At 42.9% G+C, this 20,965-nt stretch overlaps 1 protein-coding gene across 1 annotated transcript in view; it reads left to right on the top strand.

The window, feature by feature from the left end:
* Positions 1-20,965, top strand: part of LOC126132440 (lutropin-choriogonadotropic hormone receptor) — a gene marked incomplete at its 3' end in the record, with an annotated part of 796,081 nt that overhangs the window by 661,507 nt on the left and 113,609 nt on the right. Inside the window, 3 exon segments of the mRNA XM_049915180.1 lie at positions 5,000-5,161; positions 5,354-5,439; positions 13,969-13,971. Of these exon segments, the coding sequence (XP_049771137.1) occupies positions 5,000-5,161; positions 5,354-5,439; positions 13,969-13,971 (251 nt within the window).

Genomic DNA, 20,965 nt, shown 5'->3' with positions numbered 1-20,965 from the left:
GTATCAGTTTTGCTTAGAATTCTTAGGGCTCAGCGGTCAACCTCATCATTATAACATTTTATGATATTGCTTTGTAAAAACATACGGTTTACTAGCAGTTCAAACTTAAAAGAGTTTTCGTTATGCAAAAAACGACTCAGAATTTGCATTTTCATTTCAAAAACCAACGAAGTATCCAAAAAAAGATGTGTGTGGAGGTGTGAAGAACGTCAAATTGACTTTAGTTTGTTTGATTCCCTCATTTACCAAAGCGCATGGGAACGGAAGTGCTGGTCGCTTGCGGGACGAGGCTGAAGGAAGTGCCCGGTACTGTGCGACATTTCATTTAGTTTTGCGGTGTGGCATTCTCCCGTATGCACAGCTCTCTTCAGTTCGGCAGAATCGTGGTGTCACCACTGTTTACTCTTCGCTGTTTCCTCGTGGTATGAAGGATTTTGTCAGGTCCAGTTGCTTTTTGCACAAAAAGAGACAATCTAGCGATGTATCGTCACAAGCCTTTAAAACGGAATGTGACTGAGATGAGAGAGGGATGAGAATTCTCCATTACTATTATGCAGTTCAGTAATCGATTGGTGGTGTAAATTTGATATGAAATGACATTCCACTACCACGAAGAAAGAAGTCAAAGATTTATTTGACAATGAGAGAACAAAAAATTACAATGATCGACAGGCGGGATTTGTTCTTTTGAAAATCGAGAAGCAATTTGTGCGAAATTTGCAGTCATTGACCACATGAGGAAACTGGTAGCACAAAAAGTAAAATTTCTGAAATCATAAGCATTCCTACAGTTTTCGATGTAACTGAACGAAGAGGTATTTTTTTTTCTTTGAAAGACATCATGTTTACGCCAGTGACTGTTAAACTTTTTATTTCCACTACTGTGTGGGGAGATCAGGCTGAAATCCAAGAGGTTAATCAGGAAGAATCATTACGCAAAGATGCGGGATATGCAAGTGCTAAAAACGAAGAGATTCGCTTGAAATTCTCTAAGGCTATACACACTGCAATAAGGAACAGTCAAGAGTCACAAAAGGAGGAGGTATACTTGTAAAAGGCCGGGCTTTACGGGAAGATTTCAGTTACTTTACATCATGGTCAGACAGCGATTCCGAAATCAGATACTAGATTGTAAGGCATACCCAGGAGCAGGTATAGACTCAGATCACAATGTAGTAGTGATGAAGAGTAGGTTGAAGTTTAAGATATTAGTCAGGAAGAGTTAATATGCTACGTTACTTGCATTCAGTTTTTCTAATATGTAGTGTAACTCACTTCAAGCTCATAATTACAATGTTCTGAGCAGTTTCAGAGCATGAAGCGATGTAGCATTTTTAACTCATTACCACGTGTTATTGTCAAATAATAAAAATTTGTGAGTGGACTGATGATTTTTTGGTAGGGAGGATGCAGCAGATTATCTTCCATGGAGAGTAATCAACAGACGTAGAAGTAACTTTGGGCGTGCCCATGGAAATGTGTTGGGGAGGAAATGACGATGATAAGGACAACTCAACACCCAGTCCCTGAGCGGAGAAAATCTCCGACCCAGTCGGGAATCGAACCCGGGCCGTTAGATATGACATTCCGTCGCGCTGACCACTCAGCTATCAGGGGTGGACACACTGACAGGTGACACGTACCTAAGCATTATGTCTGACAATCTGCGTCCATTCATGTCCATTATGCATTCCGACGGACTTGGGCAATTCCAGCAGGACAATGCGACACTACACACGGCCAGAATTGCTATACAGTGGCTCCAGGAACACTCTTCTGAGTTTAAACTCTTTCGCTGGCCACCAAACTCCCCATTCATGAACATTATTGAGCACATGTGGGATATCTTGCAACGTGCTGTTCGGAAGAGATCTCCACCCCCTCGTACTCATATGGATTTATAGACAGCCCTGAAGGATTCATATGTGAGTTCCCTCCAGCGTTACTTCAAACATTAGTCGAGTGCATGCTGTTCGCGGGAGCCCTACACGATATTAGGCAGGTGTACCAGTTTCTTCGGCTCTTCCGTGTATATACATTTAGGTTCAGATGCTTCCATCGCACTCAAAACGTAGAATTCATAAAACTAAGTTCAGTGTTAGTTAAAAATCCAGGCGCCTCCAGGATCTAGGTCACTGAGGTAGAATAGCGGGTAGAGCACTCGAAACCGGCCCTTGAAGTCTTGTGTTCAATCCCAGTGAGTGGCGTAGGTTTTTCCTCCTTTTACTCCCTTCAGGAGGGCCTCAGGTCGGCTCAACCTGCTGTCAAGTGATGACGGAAATCCCGAGGGAAAACGGCGGCTGGGGCGATGGGGCCGCCACCCTTCGCCTCCTAATGCCAAGGAGAAGAAAGGCTGTATGCATCCGACAGTCACCCCAGCAGCCGGCCACAGGCTGTAAGCCGCAGACTACATCTCTACCAGGATCTAGACAGCTTATTTAGCAAAAATACACAATAATCGCAGGTTCATTTTAGAAATTTATTTCCTCCATTAATAACATATAGCAGAAATATCCCTGGAGTGAACATTAAGATGCACATAATTGATTTTCTGTTGTCAACACACATTGCCACCGTGGTCACAAGTCTCATGACGACGCAGGTTTGTCCGTAATGCCATTACATCGCTGGTACAGTCACATTCCCTTCGTATGCAGGATTTGTTATAGGCGTTCTCTAGACACCATAAGAATTTGCATTTGATACCTGTAATACACTTAGCTCTTTGCTCTGAAGAGCAAAATGAACGTATCACGTCAAGGCACCGCCACGTCATCGAGTAATCATATTGTCAGTAACATCACGTCACGCCAATTTCGTTATCCCAGTAACTAATGGCGAAACTGAGGTTATGAGTGACCAACGGTGATACAAAAAGTCAGAGTATAGTATTGGACTTGAGGAACTATGAACGACAAAATTTATTAATGGCCAAAGCAAACTCCATAACATATGTTCTTGACAATTTTGTTTGGTAATGTGCTATGTTCTGTTAGTGTAAAACCTCAGAAATTTTTCGCTCTCGTATTTCTGGCCTCGCTTGTGTAAGAACACTCTTGTAAAAAATATCCAAGTCGTCACGGAAGATTTGCAATCATCCACGAAAACAAACCAGATTACGAAGACACAAATGCACTGCAGTAACACGAGTGAGCGCGGCAAAAATAGGTTAACTTACGAAGTTAGCAAACGACGATACCGTCAAAACTTTCTTCCCAAGAAACCTTGTCGTACCGTGATGTGATGTGACGGTCCATTGACGAACTGTGTGAATACCGCCGTTTGGAACGTTTTAACGTAACGTGACGACCAATTTGAATTGGACATAAACAAACAACGTCGTCCCGAGATCACGTGACAGTTCCAGCTTAATGTTGACAACAGGCGCAGAACGCAATGCTCACTCCAGGTATATTTCTACTTTTAGATTAATACGCCCCATACAGCTGTAGTGACACTCCACTAGGAGTAACCCCGGTTTGGTGCTATAGTAACTGTGGTTTGTTGTAAGTTCGCTTTAGTCACGATGGGATCACACACTGAACTTTAATACACTACTGGACATTAAAACTGTTACACCAAGAAGAAATGTAGATGATAAACGGGTATTCATTGGACAAATACATTATACTAGAACTGACATGTGATTACATTTTCACGCAATTTGGGTGCATAGAACCGGAAAAATCAGTACCGAGAACAACTACCTCTGGCCGTAATAACGGCCTTGATACGCCTGGGCATTGAGTCAAACACAGCTTGGATGGCGTGTACAGGTACAGCTGCCCATGCGGCGTCAACAGGATATCACAGTTCATCAAGAGTAGTGACTGGCGTATTGTGACGAGCCAGTTGCTGGGCCACCACTGACCAGACGTTTTCAGTTGGTGAGAGATATAGAGAATGTGCTGGCCAGGGCAGCAGTCGAACATTTTCTGTATCCAGAAAGGCCCGTACAGGACGTGCTACATGCAGTCGTGCATTATCCTGCTGAAATGTAGGGTTTCGTAGGGATCGAATGAAGGGTAGAGCCACGGGTCGTAACACATCTGAAATGTAACATCCACTGTTCAGAGTGCCGTCAATGCGAAAAAGAGGTGATCGAGACGTGTAACCAATGGCACCCTATACCATGACGCCGGGTGATACGCCAGTATGGCGATGACGAATACACGCTTCCAATGTGCGTTCACCGCGATGTCGCCAAACACGGATGCGACAATCATGATGCTGTAAATAGAACCTCGATACATCCGAACAAATGACTTTTTGCCATTCGTGCATCCAGGTTCGTCGTCGAGTACACCATCGCAGGCGCTCATGTCTGTGATGCAGCGTCAAGGGTAACCGCAGCCACGATCTCCGAGCTGATAGTCCGTGCTGCTGCAAAAGTCGTCGAACTGTTCGTGCAGATGGTTGTTGTCTTGCAAACGTCCCAATCTGTTGACAGGGATCGAGACGTGGCTGCAAGATCCGTTACAGCCATGCGGATAAGATGCCTGTCATCTCGACTGCTAGTGATACGAGGCCTTTGGGATCCAGCACGGCGTTCCGTATTACCCTGCTGAATCCACCGATTCCATATTCTGCTAACAGTCATTGGATCTCGACCAACGCGAGCAGCAATGTTGCGATAGGATAAACCGCAATCACAATAGGCTACAATCCGACCTTTATCAAAGTCGGAAACGTCATGGTACGCATTTCTCCTCCTTACACGAGGCATCACAACAACGTTTCACCAGGCAATGCCGGTCAACTGCTGTTTGTGTATGAGTAATCGGTTGGAAACTTTTCTCGTGTCAGCACGTTGCAGGTGTCGCCACCGGCGCCAACCTTGTGTGAATACTCTGAAAAGTAATTATTTGCACACGACAGCATCTTCTTCCTGTCGGTTAAATTTCGCGTCTGTAGCACGTCACCTTCGTGGTGTAGCAATTTTAATGGCCAGTAGTGTAGATTTGTCGTAGCTGCGAGAGATGTGTTTGTGGCTGTGCAGGCTTACATGGCGATGATGCGCAACTACTGCGGCGCCGACTTGGACGACACGGGCCAGGCCGGCGCGTCTGCGGCGACCACCGAGGGGGAGCTGAGGTGGCGGCGCGACACGGACCACGACGGGGACTTCGGGGAGTTCGGCAGCTTCCAGGGGGGCGACCTGGCCGGCAGCGACGAGCGGCTGACCGAGGAGGGCGGCGGCTGGTGGGGCGACCTGGGGGCGGCGGAGGAGGCGGGCTGGGGCGGCCTGGCCGACGAGGACGCCTACTCGTGGCAGAGCGAGCAGCCGCAGCCCGGCTTCCAGCAGCTGGAGCCGCTGCGGCCCGCGCCCACGCCGCGCCACGGCCACGGCCAGCACGAGGACCACGGCGACTTCTCGCAGACCACGGCGCGCATCCCCGACACGCGCATACACGCCCTCTGCGGAAACCTCTCGCGCAGGTACGCTACCATTTTGCTTACAAGGGAACCTCCCCATCGCACCCCCCTCAGATGTAGCTGTACGTTGGCACAGTGGATAGGCCTTGAAAAACTGGACACAGATCAATCGAGAAAACAGGAAGAAGTTGTGTGGAACTATGAAAAAAATAAACAAAATATACAAACTGAGTAGTCCATGCGCATCATAGGCAACATCGAGGACACTGTAATCTCAGCTGCGCCGTGGTCCCGTGGTTAGCGTGAGCAACTGCTGAACGAGAGATCCTTCGTTCGAGTCTTCCCTCGGGTGAGAAGTTTACTTTTTTTATTTTCGCAAAGTTATGATCTGTCCGTTCGTTCATTGACGTGTCTGTTCACTGTAATAAGTTTAGTGTCTGTGTTTTGCGACCGCACCGCAAAACTGTGCGATTAGTAGACGAAAGGACGTGCCTCTCCAATGGGTACCGAAAACATTTGATCGCAAGGTCCTAGGTCAACCGATTCCTCCACAGGAAAACACGTCTGATATATTCTATACGACGCTGGTGACGGCGTGTGCGTCACATGACAGGAATATGTTGTCGACCCACCTAACTTGTGCACTTTGCGAATGGGTAAAATGATTCTTCTACCTTGCCCGATGTAGGTTTTCTTGTGGATGTGATAATCACTCCCAAAAAAGTGATGAAAACATAAGAGTTTGTCACATAAACTGCAACAAATGAATGCAACAGTTTCACAGTCACACAGTTTTCCCTGTGCTCTGTCAAAACGTCTGTTTTTAACGTTTTCAAGTTTTTCCGTGTGTAGACCGTCAAATCCTGCATATGTCCAAGCAAATCTGAACATGTCCTGGAATTTTGGGGACCGAAGTTGATTATGTGTGAGTGCCTGAACTTTGATAATTGTCTGAACTCTGCCACTCTGGTGGCATCCAGTGAACAGTCGATGTTCGAAGTCACTGAGCAGTTCTGACCAACACATTCTGATGGTACAACTTCTCTGCTGACAACACAATAGTCCGTCACTTCCCCCCCTCCCCCATTCCTTTTATACTGGCAGATAGGCCGTCGTGATATATCAATTCTAACAGGGGAATTTCGTTAGTTGTAACGCGATTGCTAGAACTGGAAATCCCATCCCAAATAGTTCCAACTGGGACTCCCGCTTCCCCACTATTAGACTGTCCGTTATTTTCCTGAATAGAAAATGGTTCAAATGTCTCTGAGCACTATGGGACTTAACATCTGAGGTCATCAGTCCCCTAGAACTTAGAACTACTTAAACCTAACTAACCTAAGGACATCATACACATCCATGACCGAGGCAGGATTAGAACCTGCGACGTAGCGGTCGCGCGGTTCCAGACCGAAGCGCCTAGAACCGCTCGGACACAACGGCCGGCTCCTGAATAGATCCTGCCCCTATAACGTAATACTCGAACAGCTCGCTCTATCTAGAGAGTGAAAAATAAAAATTAAACTGTAAATGTCTGATTCACGATCAGCAGCTACACGGGTACACGAATCTACAGGATGCGGCAATAAAAGTGCCCTGGAGAACAGAGATCCAGGGTACAAAGAAACACAACTGAGAGAAGCACGGTACTTACATGGCTATAGCACATGTCGAAAGTGACAACCATTCATCTCTTGGCACTTTTGGGTCCTGGTCCGCAAGTTTCTGTAGGCGGATCGAAGCTGGACTGCTGGAATCGCTGAAGTCTCATACTAAATGTTCTTCTGCAATCCTTGCTGCGATACACCTTAGACCTGATGGACCCTCACACAAAGAACCGTACACTGACAGATCAGGTGACCTGGGTGACCAGCTGGGGCCGCGACCAGACTGACCTCTCCTAACAACTCCGTCAGTCGTGAAGATTGTGTAAATGTGCTACAAGGTTCGGCCGGCTGTATGGGCAGTTGCTTCATCCGGTTGGAAGTAATTATAGGTCTTCTCCTCCTCCGTTAACACTGTCACAAATGGTAACCACTCGTCCAGGCCACTTTTATTTGCCCCACCCTATACAATGGGATGGATCTGAAACAGACCACTCTCTCCTTGGAGTAGGAAAAAAACGCCAGCAACCAAGTTGCTTGGGTACTTGTACATAGTACATGTCGAGAAAGATGTTAATTTAATTATCTTATACAATAATCGAATTCTTACAATTCGCGATGGTAATGCTAGTCGTCTCGTATTGGGATTATGACTGTGCATTCTGCGACCTGCGGAAACCAAATGATCGAGACCTGCGCTGTACTTACACATCTGTGCGCTGTTACACAACGAACGCGCCCACCACACTCATAACACACGCAAATCCTGTGCGTGAACTAGGAGACATCCAGGCTCGCCACTGGGTTCCCATCCTGGAAAATACGATGCTTAGTCATTTGTTATAATTTGTTTTAATTGTCTTGGTCGCAATAAAATGTAATTATAATTACCGGTTTCAGTTCTTGGATCTATGAAAATTGAAGAAATTGACTTTCAGTTAACGTGAAAATCTCATACACATATTTCTGAAACCATTAAAATATTAAAAAATATCAAAAAACCTACCATGCTTACGTTAAAATGAGTTAATAAACAATCCATATCGCTAAGTCCCTCAGTTGGCGATGTCAGCTTTTACAAATGCTGAGTCATTGAAAACTGGTGTTACATCTGCCTCAGTCAAGGTAAAGTACGTTTTCGCAACTACCTTCATTTAAGCATTATTTCTTTTTTACTGCTCTGTTATACACACTAGAACTGGCGGCAAATCTCCGATCATCCACTGTGCATTTTACCTGGCTGCATTGCTTACTAAGAGCAATCTGACCCCAAATTCTTTGGCGTGCATGTCAGCGTCCAGCTGATACCGTCAACTTCTGACCATCGTTCAAACTATTTTTAAGAGCAATGACAAACTCTGACATCAAAATTTGTTGTTTACATCGTTTTTGTTTCGTGTAATAACGGTATTTACACACTCTTACACCTTTAACAATCACTTAAATTGCGCTACCACTTCATATTTTTGTATGGACCTACTGTCCCAGAAATAAGGTAAAAACTGTCTCATGACTGTGAAGTAAATGCGGGGACTGATATGTCTCCTACACATCTTTCCAATAGGGAGCCCCTTCACCTGTTCTCAGTTCACTAGTATTTGGCTAAAAGGAAAGTATAGACCATACGACCAAAGAACATCCCTGACATTTCAAGTACGCTTTGGCCAATGTCTTTGCACATTTGCTGCTATCAGTCATGCAACACGATTTTACATACAGGGTGTCCCATTTATCTTGACCACCCTAAATAACTGTTTGTCCATATACAAATTACAATATGTTTCAAGCAAATGTTCTTTAGCCGTCAGGGGGACATCATTCAGCATGATTGCCTTCGTTGTAGCTTTGTTTTTTCCAAAGATATGAACAGTGGTATAACTTTTTTAACTGTATTTAACTGTAATTCATATCCTCTCCTAAAGACCTATTCAGAAATGTATCGCAGTGTACCATTCACTGAAACACAACGTTATTAACTACGTAGCACAACACTGACTTTGAGCCCGGGATCATAAACTCATCCACTTGCTGGAATTCTCAGAAAAAAAATGAAAACCAAGTAAAAACATAACGCAAAATTGACTTCGAGTCTCCTGTACCGGCCTTCCGCTGTGCAGGAGTGGTTCTAGGCGCTTCAGTCCGGAACCGCGCTGCTGTTACGGTTGCAGGTTCGACTCCTGCCTCGGGCGTGGATGTGTGTGATGTCCTTAGGTTAGTTAGGTTTAAGTAGTTCTAAGTCTAGGGGACTGATGACCTCAGATGTTAAGTCCCATAGTGCTTAGAGCCATTTGAACCATCTCCTGTACCATTCCCCAGGAGTAGAACACTCAAAGTTGCTCAAAATGGTGACCCTGGACACCGATGCACTGATGCACTCGCTGAACGAAAGAATTATTTATTGCTTCCACTGTTGCCTGCTGAAGAGAATTAGAAGCAAGCACGATACGTTCCTGCAAGTCCTCTGGAGTTGTTGGAATATCGCGATAGACAACGTCTTTAATGCATCCCCAAAGAAAAAAGTCCAGAGGATTTAAATTAGGAGACCTAGCAGGCCAAGTAACTCTTCCTCCTCGACCAATCTATCTGGCAGGATACCTTCGGTTCAGAACACGACGTGCATGCAAGACATTATGTGCTGGACATCCATCGTGTTGATACCACATAAGCATTCTGGTTCCTAGCAGCACTTAATCCGGAAGAGGAGGAAGATTTCGTCTGAGGAAGTTGGCATACGCTGTGACGTTTAGACTACCATTGATGAAATAAGGGCCAATAATTGTAGTACCAAGCATCCCACACCAGATTTTAACTCTCGATTGATGCTTCTGTTGCACCTGTCTAAGCCATCGTGGGTTGTCGCTGGACCAATAATGCATGTTCCTTGTATTTACCTGTCCTTTGTTTGAGAAGTAACATTCATCGGTAAATAGAACATTGGAGAAGAAGTTCGGGTTGGCCAGGACTTGCTGCTGTGTCCACTGACAGAACTGTACACGATTCTGGAAATAATTCCCATGCAATTCTTGACGTAGGTGTACATGGTAAGGATGGAACTGGTGACGTGTAAGAATACAATGTACACTGGTTTTAGGAATGACAATCTCGGGTTCAAGCTGTGGTGTGCTCACATGTGGATTCATAGCAACGAAACCGAGAACAGTAACTTCGGCAGCTTCGTCTGTGCGAGTGTTACGACGATTGTGTTGTCGTGGGTTCAAACTTCCCGTTTCCTGAAGCGTCGCAAGAAGGAGAGAAAACTTCAGTCGGGAAGGTGGGTTCTTGTCAGGATATCGCTCTCTGTACAGTTCCTCTGCCTGCGTAGCATTTCGCCTGCCTTCGGCAAAAACAATAAAAGAAACGATCGATGCAGTTTGTAGGAGGGACAGCCTTTACTGTATGCCTACTCTACACAACAGAATTTAAAAGGACTAAACTACTGTTCTAAATGTACGCGTACATAAGAAAACAGTATTGCAATTACTGTTCTGCTAACTTACATTCCCCATAGATGAGCAGCATTTCTACCTTCTCTTCGTTGGTGCATATACTACTCACACAACTCTTCAACCGACGATGGTTGACGGAATGACGGGTGTGCATTCTACTTATGTTTACATTTGTCCTCTGTCAACGTCATCACGTGGATGTGTTCCATTACCCCGATTACCTGCACTAAGCGCTGGGAGCGTCAACGTTAATGTTGTGTTATATAATTAATAACGTTGTGTTTCAGTGAATGATGCACAGTGATACATTTTTGAATAGGTCTGTAGGAGAGGAAATTAACTACCGAATAAAAAATACATGGTGGCATTTAAAAAATTCATACATAAGAACATTTAACAACAATTAATTCCACCCGCCGAGCCACATATGGTTAATTGGTCGGGAAATGCATCTTTTCTACTTTACATTCTACATTTATAACAACAATTAATTCCACCCGCCGCCCCACAAATACATGCATTCAGTATTATTCTTTATTATTACTGATATTTAGTTTCTAAAAAATAATGCCAAGCATAAATATGGATTAAAAATAATCTCTGGAAAGCTTGCTTAAGAGAATGAAGTCAGATACGTCATTGCACATGTATTCAGCCAGCTGCCAAGCTGTATTGAATGCCTTCAGAGTTTCGTGGCGGAGTTTAACTCCAAAAGCAGAATTATCTATTAGAGAAAATAAAAGAACTTTCTGTTGGAAACTGCTGGCCGGAGTGGCCGAGCGGTTCTAGGCGCTATAGTCTGGAGCTGCGTGTCCGCTACGGTCGCAGGTTCGAATCCTGCCTCGGGCATGGATGTGTGTGATGTCCTTAGGTTAGTTAGGTTTAAGTAAGTTCTAGGGGACTGATGACCTCAGAAGTTAAGTCCCATAGTGCTCCGAGCCATTTGTTGGAAACTCTGTCCACTCCACTGAACAATATCTTCAGAGAAGCCCTTAAAATTAATGCGTTAGGCTACAGTTTAATCGCTATTAAAGGCTGTTAACCGATCATTTTCCGTGTATTAGAATTTACATCCCTGTTCTCTTTCCATATCCCAGAGACATCCCTCTTCTAAATCCACGGAACACGACTAATGTAATAGAATGTAATTTCTCACATTCCAGTATAGTTATTTCTCATGAATGCCGAGGACGAGATGTTCTGTAATATTTAAAGAATACTGTGCGGTTTTCATTAACAAGTATAACTAGCCTGCTATTAAGACATTAATTCATTTCAAAGACATATATACTCATAAATAGAGAATACTATATTCAAAGAAAATTAAATGTCTCCGAAAACATGACCAGTAATGGTGGCTCAAAATGAAATAAATTTGGCTCTCACAAAATCATTGATTGATGCAAAACGCCAAATTACTTAGTCAAATTCAAATGTGTGTGAATTCCTAAGGACCAAATTGCTGAGGTCATAGGTCCCTAGACTCACACACTACTTAAACTAACTTACGCTAAGAACAACACACACACCCATGCCCGAAGGAGGACTCGAACCTCCGGCAGGAGAGGCCGCGCAGTCCGTGACATGGCGCCTCAACCTAAATTACTTAGTCTTTTTTGTTCATCAGTAAGATACAGAAAACCACAAACGATGTGCTGCAGACATAATGTGAACATAGGGATCTTCCGCATTTCAGAAAAGGAAGAAGACAAAGCTATTTAAAATATTACTTCTTTTAAATTCTGGTATTATTTGCCTTGTTGGTTCTTTTCCGAAATCCGCATTTAATGTGAGTGATCTTTCTGTGCCAATATTTTGTTCCAGATCTCTGACTGTAAAAATTGTTCTGTAGTCGTGTAGCTTTTGTCAAGGATGCAATATCGACAACGTCAATATCTTTTGGTGTGTGTTGTTCCACCACATGCTGATTGAAAAGTATAACGATATTGTCATTCTTAATATGACAATATACAAATTCCTCCTTTCCGAAATACCTGTAAATGCTTTATTTAAAAATCTTCGTGTATTGCTAGCCTTCACCCCGTTTTTATGTAAACAGTACTTAGCACACTTGAGTACATTAGATAATTCATCATTCTCAGTGTAATACACACGGAAATCCGTCACTTAGGATTGCTCTCCGACAGCTGAAATTACAAAAGACCATATATGTATCGAAACAAATCAGAAATGTAGTTTCTTGCCTACATCCCAGAATGAATCTCGCAGAAAAGAAACCAGTGGAACAAAATCTGAAGGCTGCAGAGTAGAGAAGCACCTACGCGACATATTATGCAGATAAAAATAAATACCTTTGAAACAAAATTAAAATGTGACATTAAAATACGACGCCAGACACAACATAGTTTATGGTAGCATATGCAGTATAATTTCAGAAAATTGTTCAAAACGGAGGATGTACAGGAGAACGGTAAAAAGGTAAATAATAATTGAAGAACGACTGAAGATAGTAATTACGAAAGCGTTTTAAATGCCGGAAAATGATATTGAACCATCACGGAAACATTATTATATCAGACACGTTTAGACAAAGAGACGTTACATGATGCATGTGTGTAAGATCATACTGATATGGTGACAGAAATTAGATTTTTAGAACTAACATATTGTACGTCAAACAAGAAATTAATACAAAAACAGAAAGCAACAGAGATAAGAATTTGGCAAAAATTAATCTGGGAAATGTTGCAAGCTTGTGAGTAGATATGCCATGTGTTTTGTCACTGTACTGTTAAATAACATTAAATAAAAATTACTAAGTACTGCTGGAAAGACTTGACCTAGAAATGTAAAACTTAGTATTTTCTGTCAATGAAAGTGAGAAAAGTAACAGCAAGTTATAGGATAATTTTACCTATAAAAGAAGAATTAAAAAGGACTTTGGCTGAAATGTATACATGGAACAACTTATATAATTCAACATCATAACGAAAAATGTGAACAAATTATGTTTATTTTACAACTGTCCACTTCATGGAGCTAATTATCGTGATCACAAATCCCCAACAACTGAATAAAAGACAGGAGAGAGATAAAAATACCAAATACCTTGCATAGTACTCAGAATATTAAAGAGCAATGCTTTCCCGTAAAGCTCTTTTGTTGAGACGCAAAAACATGCGCTGTTATTTTAACGATGACATGTAGCAGAGAAGCTTGTGAATTTTAAGCAAACTTTCCAGTTTTTCGGTTCACAGATCGCTCACTCTCTTTATTTCATTAAATCACGGTTGCTGTGTGCAAACAATTGATTATTGACTTAACTTAATGAGTTACAAGACTTGGTAAATGGAGCAAAAACAAGCGTTTACTGTGAGCAAAAACTGGGTTATTCTGTGTGTGTTATGCATAACGAGTGACAGTGTGTTAGCTCTGAACAAATAGCTTCAAATTAAACCGCGTTATTGGCCTCTTTCTGTGCCTCGGTGAAACACAGGAAGTTTTCTGGTCATTTCCATCGCTTTAGATTTCACTATACTACTAACTCAGTAATTTTTCGTAAAATAAGAATACCGTTCCAGTTCGTAAGAAATCAGCTCTACTTAGAAACATACATTACATTAACAGTTAAAGCTGACATTCCAGGCGCTAGCCAAAACGTCCTTGTATTCTGTAATTCTGACTACTGTTTCTAGAAATCAGACATTCATCTTCCTATGTTTATTAGATGATATGTTGGGAGGTAAACTTGATAAGATTCGTCTAAGTGAAGAGTTCGGTTGTGGGAATATAACATTGGTTCAAATGGCTCTGAGCACTATGGGACTTAACATCTGAGGTCTTTAGTCCCCTAGAACTTAGAACTACTTAAACCTAACTTAAGGACATCACACACATCCATGCCCGAGGCAGGATTCGAACCTGCGACCGTAGCGGTCGCGCGGTTCCAGACTGAAGCGCCTAGAACTGCTTGGCCACATCGGCCGGCGCGAATAGAACAATTTTTCCATCACTATAATCGTAGCAAGTAATTTTCAATACCAGTGCCTCATTGAAATTATTGTTATTTTCAAATACAGTCATCGTTATGTTTTCAGACAAGCGGTTTCGCCCCATACGGCTAACACAGCGCATGGATGGTCCTGTGCATCACAAGGATCTAAGGACGGCCGTTCGAGACGGTGGAAACTGACTGTCTGTAAACATACTGGTGACTATGCCGGAAAATGAAAATGATTTTAACCATTATTGTAGTGACGGTCGTATCTACAAGATATAAATTTCGTACTTTATGTAACCAAGAAGTGTATTCTAAAAGTATAGTCTCTTTGCTTATACTTAAATGTTGGCGACCCAGAATAAAATTTTACGAATAGACTGTTCATGAAGCCACAAAAGTCATTGTTTTGCTTCTGTACTCGTTTGGCTGTGGGTGAATGTAAACAATAATGGATTCGAAAATCTTTACTCCTGCCAGCTGCGTGCGGTAATTCGATTTTAGTGCACAAAAGGATCTACAGCTGCTGAACTTCATCGGGAGTTCTGCCTGCCTGCATGGGCCGCTATGACTGGAGGAAGGTTTCAAAAATGATGTCGAGAGGTTGCAAACAGCCGTCAAAGTGTGCATGACAAACGCCTACCAAAGCTGACGAAATCGTGCAACAAGTAGACCAAAAGCTGCGATCTGGTCGATGACTAACAATTGATGCTCTGATGGATTTCGTCATGTTGAACGCATTGCTATTTATACAGTCCTCAAGAAAAAGCTCAGACTGCAAACTGCGTGCAGAACGGGTACCGAAAATTGCAATACCTCCACTCTAATAGCCGCACTAGGGTGATTGGTGGTAACAGTCTGGATGTACGTTGGATGTGCACTGCATCAGGCACACATCACATGATTCCGTTTGCTCGCCTTGCGTTTTATAAAGGTATCTCTCTAGCAGAAGATTACACACGGCCGTGGTACAGTTCGAAGTCGCGCCTTAAACTGAACTGGGAAGATGGCGGTCTGTTTTCCAGCAAGGGGCACGTAAATTGGTTTCAAGGAAAGCCTTTAATTCACGCAGCGTTTCAGTTCATGCCTCAACACTGTTCAAAATACAATCACTAAATATTACACAACACCGAACTTCACATTGTGGTCCCAAACCCAGAAGAATTTTATTTACAGTTACTGGCAACAAACTTTACGCATAATTTCAGACGTTTGTGAAACTGTTTCCCGCTGACAACCCCGAGAAAATGATGAAAGGAAAAAGTTTATCGCCTACTACATTTTCGCTGTTCACGTAGTAAAACTGCCGCAAGAACCATGACAATTTAATTTTTTACTGCTTCACTGCTAACTGTCTTCGCGACTCACTTTGAGACAGGATCAACAAATACCACTGAATGAAACAGAAAAATTATACCATTTTACGACTCACAGATCAGGAGATATGACGTTGTAAACACTGAGAAGCGTGAAAACTGGAGCATCATGCATGACGTTTTTATTTATTATTTCCTTACTATTAACACTATTCAGAACACATATGCCGCTGAATGCACCTAGAAATATATGTCATTGTACAACATATAGTTCAGGGGATAACGCGTCATAGACATTGCGCTGCCTGAAAATGAAACGGCTGGGCGAAACTCATTAGAGATACAGATGAAATATGTGCACAAATACGATGGTTGGAACTTTAATAGTGGCAGTTACTGCTACAAATTCGTCGAGCAATAGACCGCGCCGCTTGAACTGTCAACACAACTTGCACTACTAAGAGTATCCTACGACTTCCACATCGCTGGCAACGGGTTATATACAATGCTGGTGACTACTTTGAAGGTCAGTAACACTTTGAAACACTTATCTATTTTGTACGAGCTGTAAATAAATAGTTGCCACTATTAAAGTTCCAATCCTCGTACGTGTGAAATATATGTGACGTGTGTACGCCAGTGTTAAATACCTCATCCTAAAGCACGGGAACGATTTCATCCGAATTAGGTACACATATTAGTTATGTTCTGGAAAGAAATACTGTGGGTCTGGAACCACCAACCTCCTAACGTGAGGGAGTTAACGAGGAAAGAGAGAGAGAGAGAAGTGGATAGGATATGATGGACACATAGACAGAGAAAAGAGGTGATGGACACAGATAGGGGAAACGAGGAAATGAAGAGTAGAAGAATGTGAGAGAGGGGGGAAATAGGAGATTTGCAGAGAAAGGAAAGAGAAAAGGATGGACAGAGCGAGGAGCGCAGAGTGATCAGCGAGAGGAAGGAGCCGATGGAGAGGGAGAGGTGAAAATGGAATTAAAGGGGGGAGTAGATGGACAGAGGAGGAGGAGCGGTTGCACAGAGAGGGGGCGGATGGGGGGGGGGGCGCGTTGATGGATGGAGAGAGATTACTCGGCTAATATAACTATACAACTACGACGATGATGGGCTCGTTGTCTAGGGGATGCTGACTAGAAACAGTTACTGTCTCTTTAAATAATAAAAATAATAAAATTGTTTCTGGCATATTCGTCAGCTTTAAGTAATGTCACGTTGAACATAGGTGCGGCAATCTATATAAAATTCCCCAATCTGAAATTGTTGAAATTTAATAAAATTTATAATGCTGTTTCACACATACTGAATGTAGACTGGTGACTAAACTCAACTGTGAAGTAAAATAGCTCGAGCCACCAATACAGCGGTCAGCAAACACACTATATAAGAATGGTTGGAACTTAAATAGTGGCAATTATTTATTTACCTTTCGTACAAAATAGATACATTTTTGGAACACAACATACGACCAGCTTAGAGTCAGAAGTGATGACACTTTCTGCAGGACCAGACCATCATTTAGCAGGGCAATACCCAAGCACGTACAAATAAGCTGTTACTTGTTTGACTGTTTGCGCTGCTAAGTGCTATACCACCTACTGCACTCCCATGACTTAAGCCCTCGTGAGTTCAACTCGATTTCTAAATTGAAGGAAACACTTCACGGCATTCGCTTCAGAACTGCTACAAATTCGGGCAATAGACAGCGCCGGTCGAACTGACAACACAACTGGCACTGCTAAGAGTATCCTACGACTTCCACATCGCTGGTAACGGGTAATGCACAATGCTGGTGACTACTTTGTAGGTCAGTAAAACTTTAAAACACGTATCAATTTTGTACGAGCTGTAAATAAATACTTGCCACTATTAAAGTTTCAGCCCTCGTAATTAAAACAATCTGAAAACGCAGCAAGTGTTCACAGCTTAAATTGTTCGAAGTCAAATCAACAGTAACACAATAAAAAGTCTGCTAGACACAAGATGTAAAGAAATTAACTGCTGACCAGTGTCGAAATAAATATGGTCCCTGGTAGCTAACTGGGTAAAAGATAGACTCAGTGCAAATAACTTTAGGACCGACCCGACTTAACTCACGAGAAATTCATGCTCCACTGAACTACTGGCAAAATAAATCAGAGTCTCAACTACTGCAGATTTCTCTAAGTTCCCACTGAACTATAATAGAATATTTCCAAAGATCGTGATCGTCGTCACAGATATCTTATAAATCCAAAAGTGCGCGGTCCTGCTTCAACAACTCCGTTCAGAGCAATGCGCTAGGGAGAAGATGGCCGCCAGATTTATAAGTTTTGCACCCTCTTCCCTCGAAATTCCTAACATGTACATCACTTAACAGAGCAATCATCAGCCTCATTTTCAGTTATTGATACAATAGACTAAAAATCTGGTTGAATCATTAGAATCAAAAATCTGAATAAAATGACAGATCACACTTTATTCTACGTAAAGTAGGAAGCGACAGCATCACCCAGGCTCCTGTGCTAACTGCTACACCCACTCACAGCGTTGCCCAGCAACTGCTGCTGTAGTGCTTGTTATTCTTCGCGTTCTACTGCTCCTGTTAACACATACCGATAAAATGAATATCTCATTAGACTAATTTGGGAGCGCTCTATCGAATGGGCACGTAATATTACGCTATAGAAATCACTTTTCTCGTAACTGGACACAAACCGACGCTTTCTTGGTCGTCGCACGAACCACTGGATACGCAGCATTTGTTTGAGATGACTTCAGTCATACATTGCAAAAAAGAAATTGCAAATATCTGCCGAATCACCAGACAAAATCTCTTGGGAAAGACACCCTTTGTAAAGGATTACTCAGCTGCCCCTATCACTGGGTTTTATGTAACCCATTTTATGCAACGCGCAACGCCTTTAGAAACCATGTACGAGATTTTCATATTTTTTTCTCTCGCTACATACATACTATTGGTCCTACACAAAAAATTAACAGTCTCTTTTTACAGGAAACTTAATGTAGTTAAATTTTGTACTGAGATATGCTTTCACTGAAGGCCACGGTTTTCGAGTACATGAACAAAAATACATGGTCACTTTTGTACGTTCTTCTTAAATAATTCGAAAACGACAGCCACTACCAAAAATGTTTCCCAGAATAAAATTTAGCAACATTAAATTTCGTAGGAAAAGGTCCTGTTCATTTCTTTTGTAGGACTAATAGTTTGCACGTAGCGAGTGAGAGAATGAATAAATCTTCCACGTGATATTTGAAGGTGTGGCGTGTTGCACAAAACCCAGCTGCAGGGGCAGCTGTACCACCCTATATATATGCTGATTCGTACTTTTCTACTCTTTAAAACGGTGTTTCATAATTTACTCTAATTACCATAGTTCGCCCTGCACATGTATAAATGTGTAACGTGCCATTCATCCCTTTGTGACTGCAGCTGGGCGTATATGACGTTGTATCTGGGTAGTGCACAGATCTGACATTTCCGGGCGGCCCCAGGCACGCCGATGCCGATCCGTGAACCACCGCGCCCTCCAACCAGCTGTCAAAGCCACGCCACCCTGGCCTCCGTCCCACAATGGAGATATTCCTCTCTGCGACCTGTTATTCAATTAATAATATGCGAAATAGTTCTACATTATAGAAATCCAGGAACTCTAAATTATCCATGGTTTCTGCCATGAAAGACGATTCTTTGAATTTTGTAAGCAAGTTCTTGCGAGACTCACAGCGCCTTTACTCAAGTGCCTGCCGTGTGAACACTGCTGTTAACCATCTCGCCATTCAAAAGAGCCTATGATCGTTTGTACAGCCCTTCTTTGTATATGCTCAATGTCCTCTCCTAGCAGTATTGAAGTACTTGCTCTACAACTCCTTCATATGAAATCCGTTTTGTAGACGAACTGCAGTTGCGAGATATCCTGCCACCGAGACTCGTATCAGACTGATAAGGCACTGGATTCATATCTGGAAGGTCGGTGGGTCAAATCTCTGTCAGGGGAACCAGAGTCAGATTTCCCATAGTTTCTCCAAATCGCTTACTGTAAATGGCAGGATGGCACCTTTGAAAGAGCACGGATGATTTATTCTCCATCATTCCCCTTATACAAGGCTGTACTTTATCACTAATGACCTCACTGTATTGGGACGATGAATATTTATCATCCTACATTCCTTCTCTCATTTAACATTCTTCCTACTAATCGTATTTCACATAATTACAGGGTTATTACAAATGATTGAAGCGATTTCACAGCTCTACAATAACTTTATTATTTGAGATATTTTCACAATGCTTTGCACACACATACAAAAACTCAAAAAGTTTTTTTAGGCATTCACAAATGTTCTATATATGCCCCTTTAGTGATTCGGCAGACATCAAGCCGATAATCAAGTTCCTCCCAAACTCGGCGCAGCATGTCCCCATCAATGAGTTCGTTGATGCGAGCTCGCAGTTCTGGCACGTTTCTTGGTAGAGGAGGTTTAAACACTGAATCTTTCACATAACCCCACAGAAAGAAATCGCATGGGGTTAAGTCAGGAGAGCGTGGAGGCCATGACATGAATTGCTGATCATGATCTCCACCACTACCTATCCATCAGTTTTCCAATCTCCTGTTTAAGAAATGCCGAACATCATGATGGAAGTGCGGTGGAGCACCATCCTGTCGAAAGATGAAGTCGGCGCTGTCGGTCTCCAGTTGTGGCATGAGCAAATTTTCCAGCATGTCCAGATACACGCATGAAACTTGCCCGCACGCGTTCAACTGTTTCCTCGCTCACTGCAGGCCGACCCGTTGATTTCCCCTTACAGAGGCATCCAGAAGCTTTAAACTGCGCATACCATCGCCGAATGGAGTTAGCAGTTGGTGGATCTTTGTTGAACTTTGTCCTGAAGTGTCGTAGCACTGTTATGACTGACTGATGTGAGTGCATTTCAAGCACGACATACGCTTTCTCGGCTCCTGTCGCCATTTTGTCTCACTGTGCTCTCGAGCGCTCCGGCGGCAGAAACATGAAGTGCAGCTTCAGCCGAACAAAACTTTATGAGTTTTACCACAGTCTGACATAACAGTCGCGACACTTCGCCTCGATTTTGTTGCCTACAGCGCCAGCAGCGCCCCAAGCGGCTGGTAGGTTGAACTGTGAGTTCGGCACGATCGTGAAAGCGAATAGTAATTGTTTATTTTGATTTATGCAATGGTTTATACCATCGGGAGCGTTTGTAGCGCAATAAATTGCAGC

Source organism: Schistocerca cancellata, chromosome 1, assembly GCF_023864275.1.
Source record: "Schistocerca cancellata isolate TAMUIC-IGC-003103 chromosome 1, iqSchCanc2.1, whole genome shotgun sequence".
In the NCBI taxonomy this organism is placed as follows: Eukaryota; Metazoa; Arthropoda; class Insecta; order Orthoptera; family Acrididae; genus Schistocerca; species Schistocerca cancellata.
The sequence above is the reverse complement of the archived record's forward strand: the minus strand, read 5'-3'. Positions and strand labels throughout refer to the sequence as shown.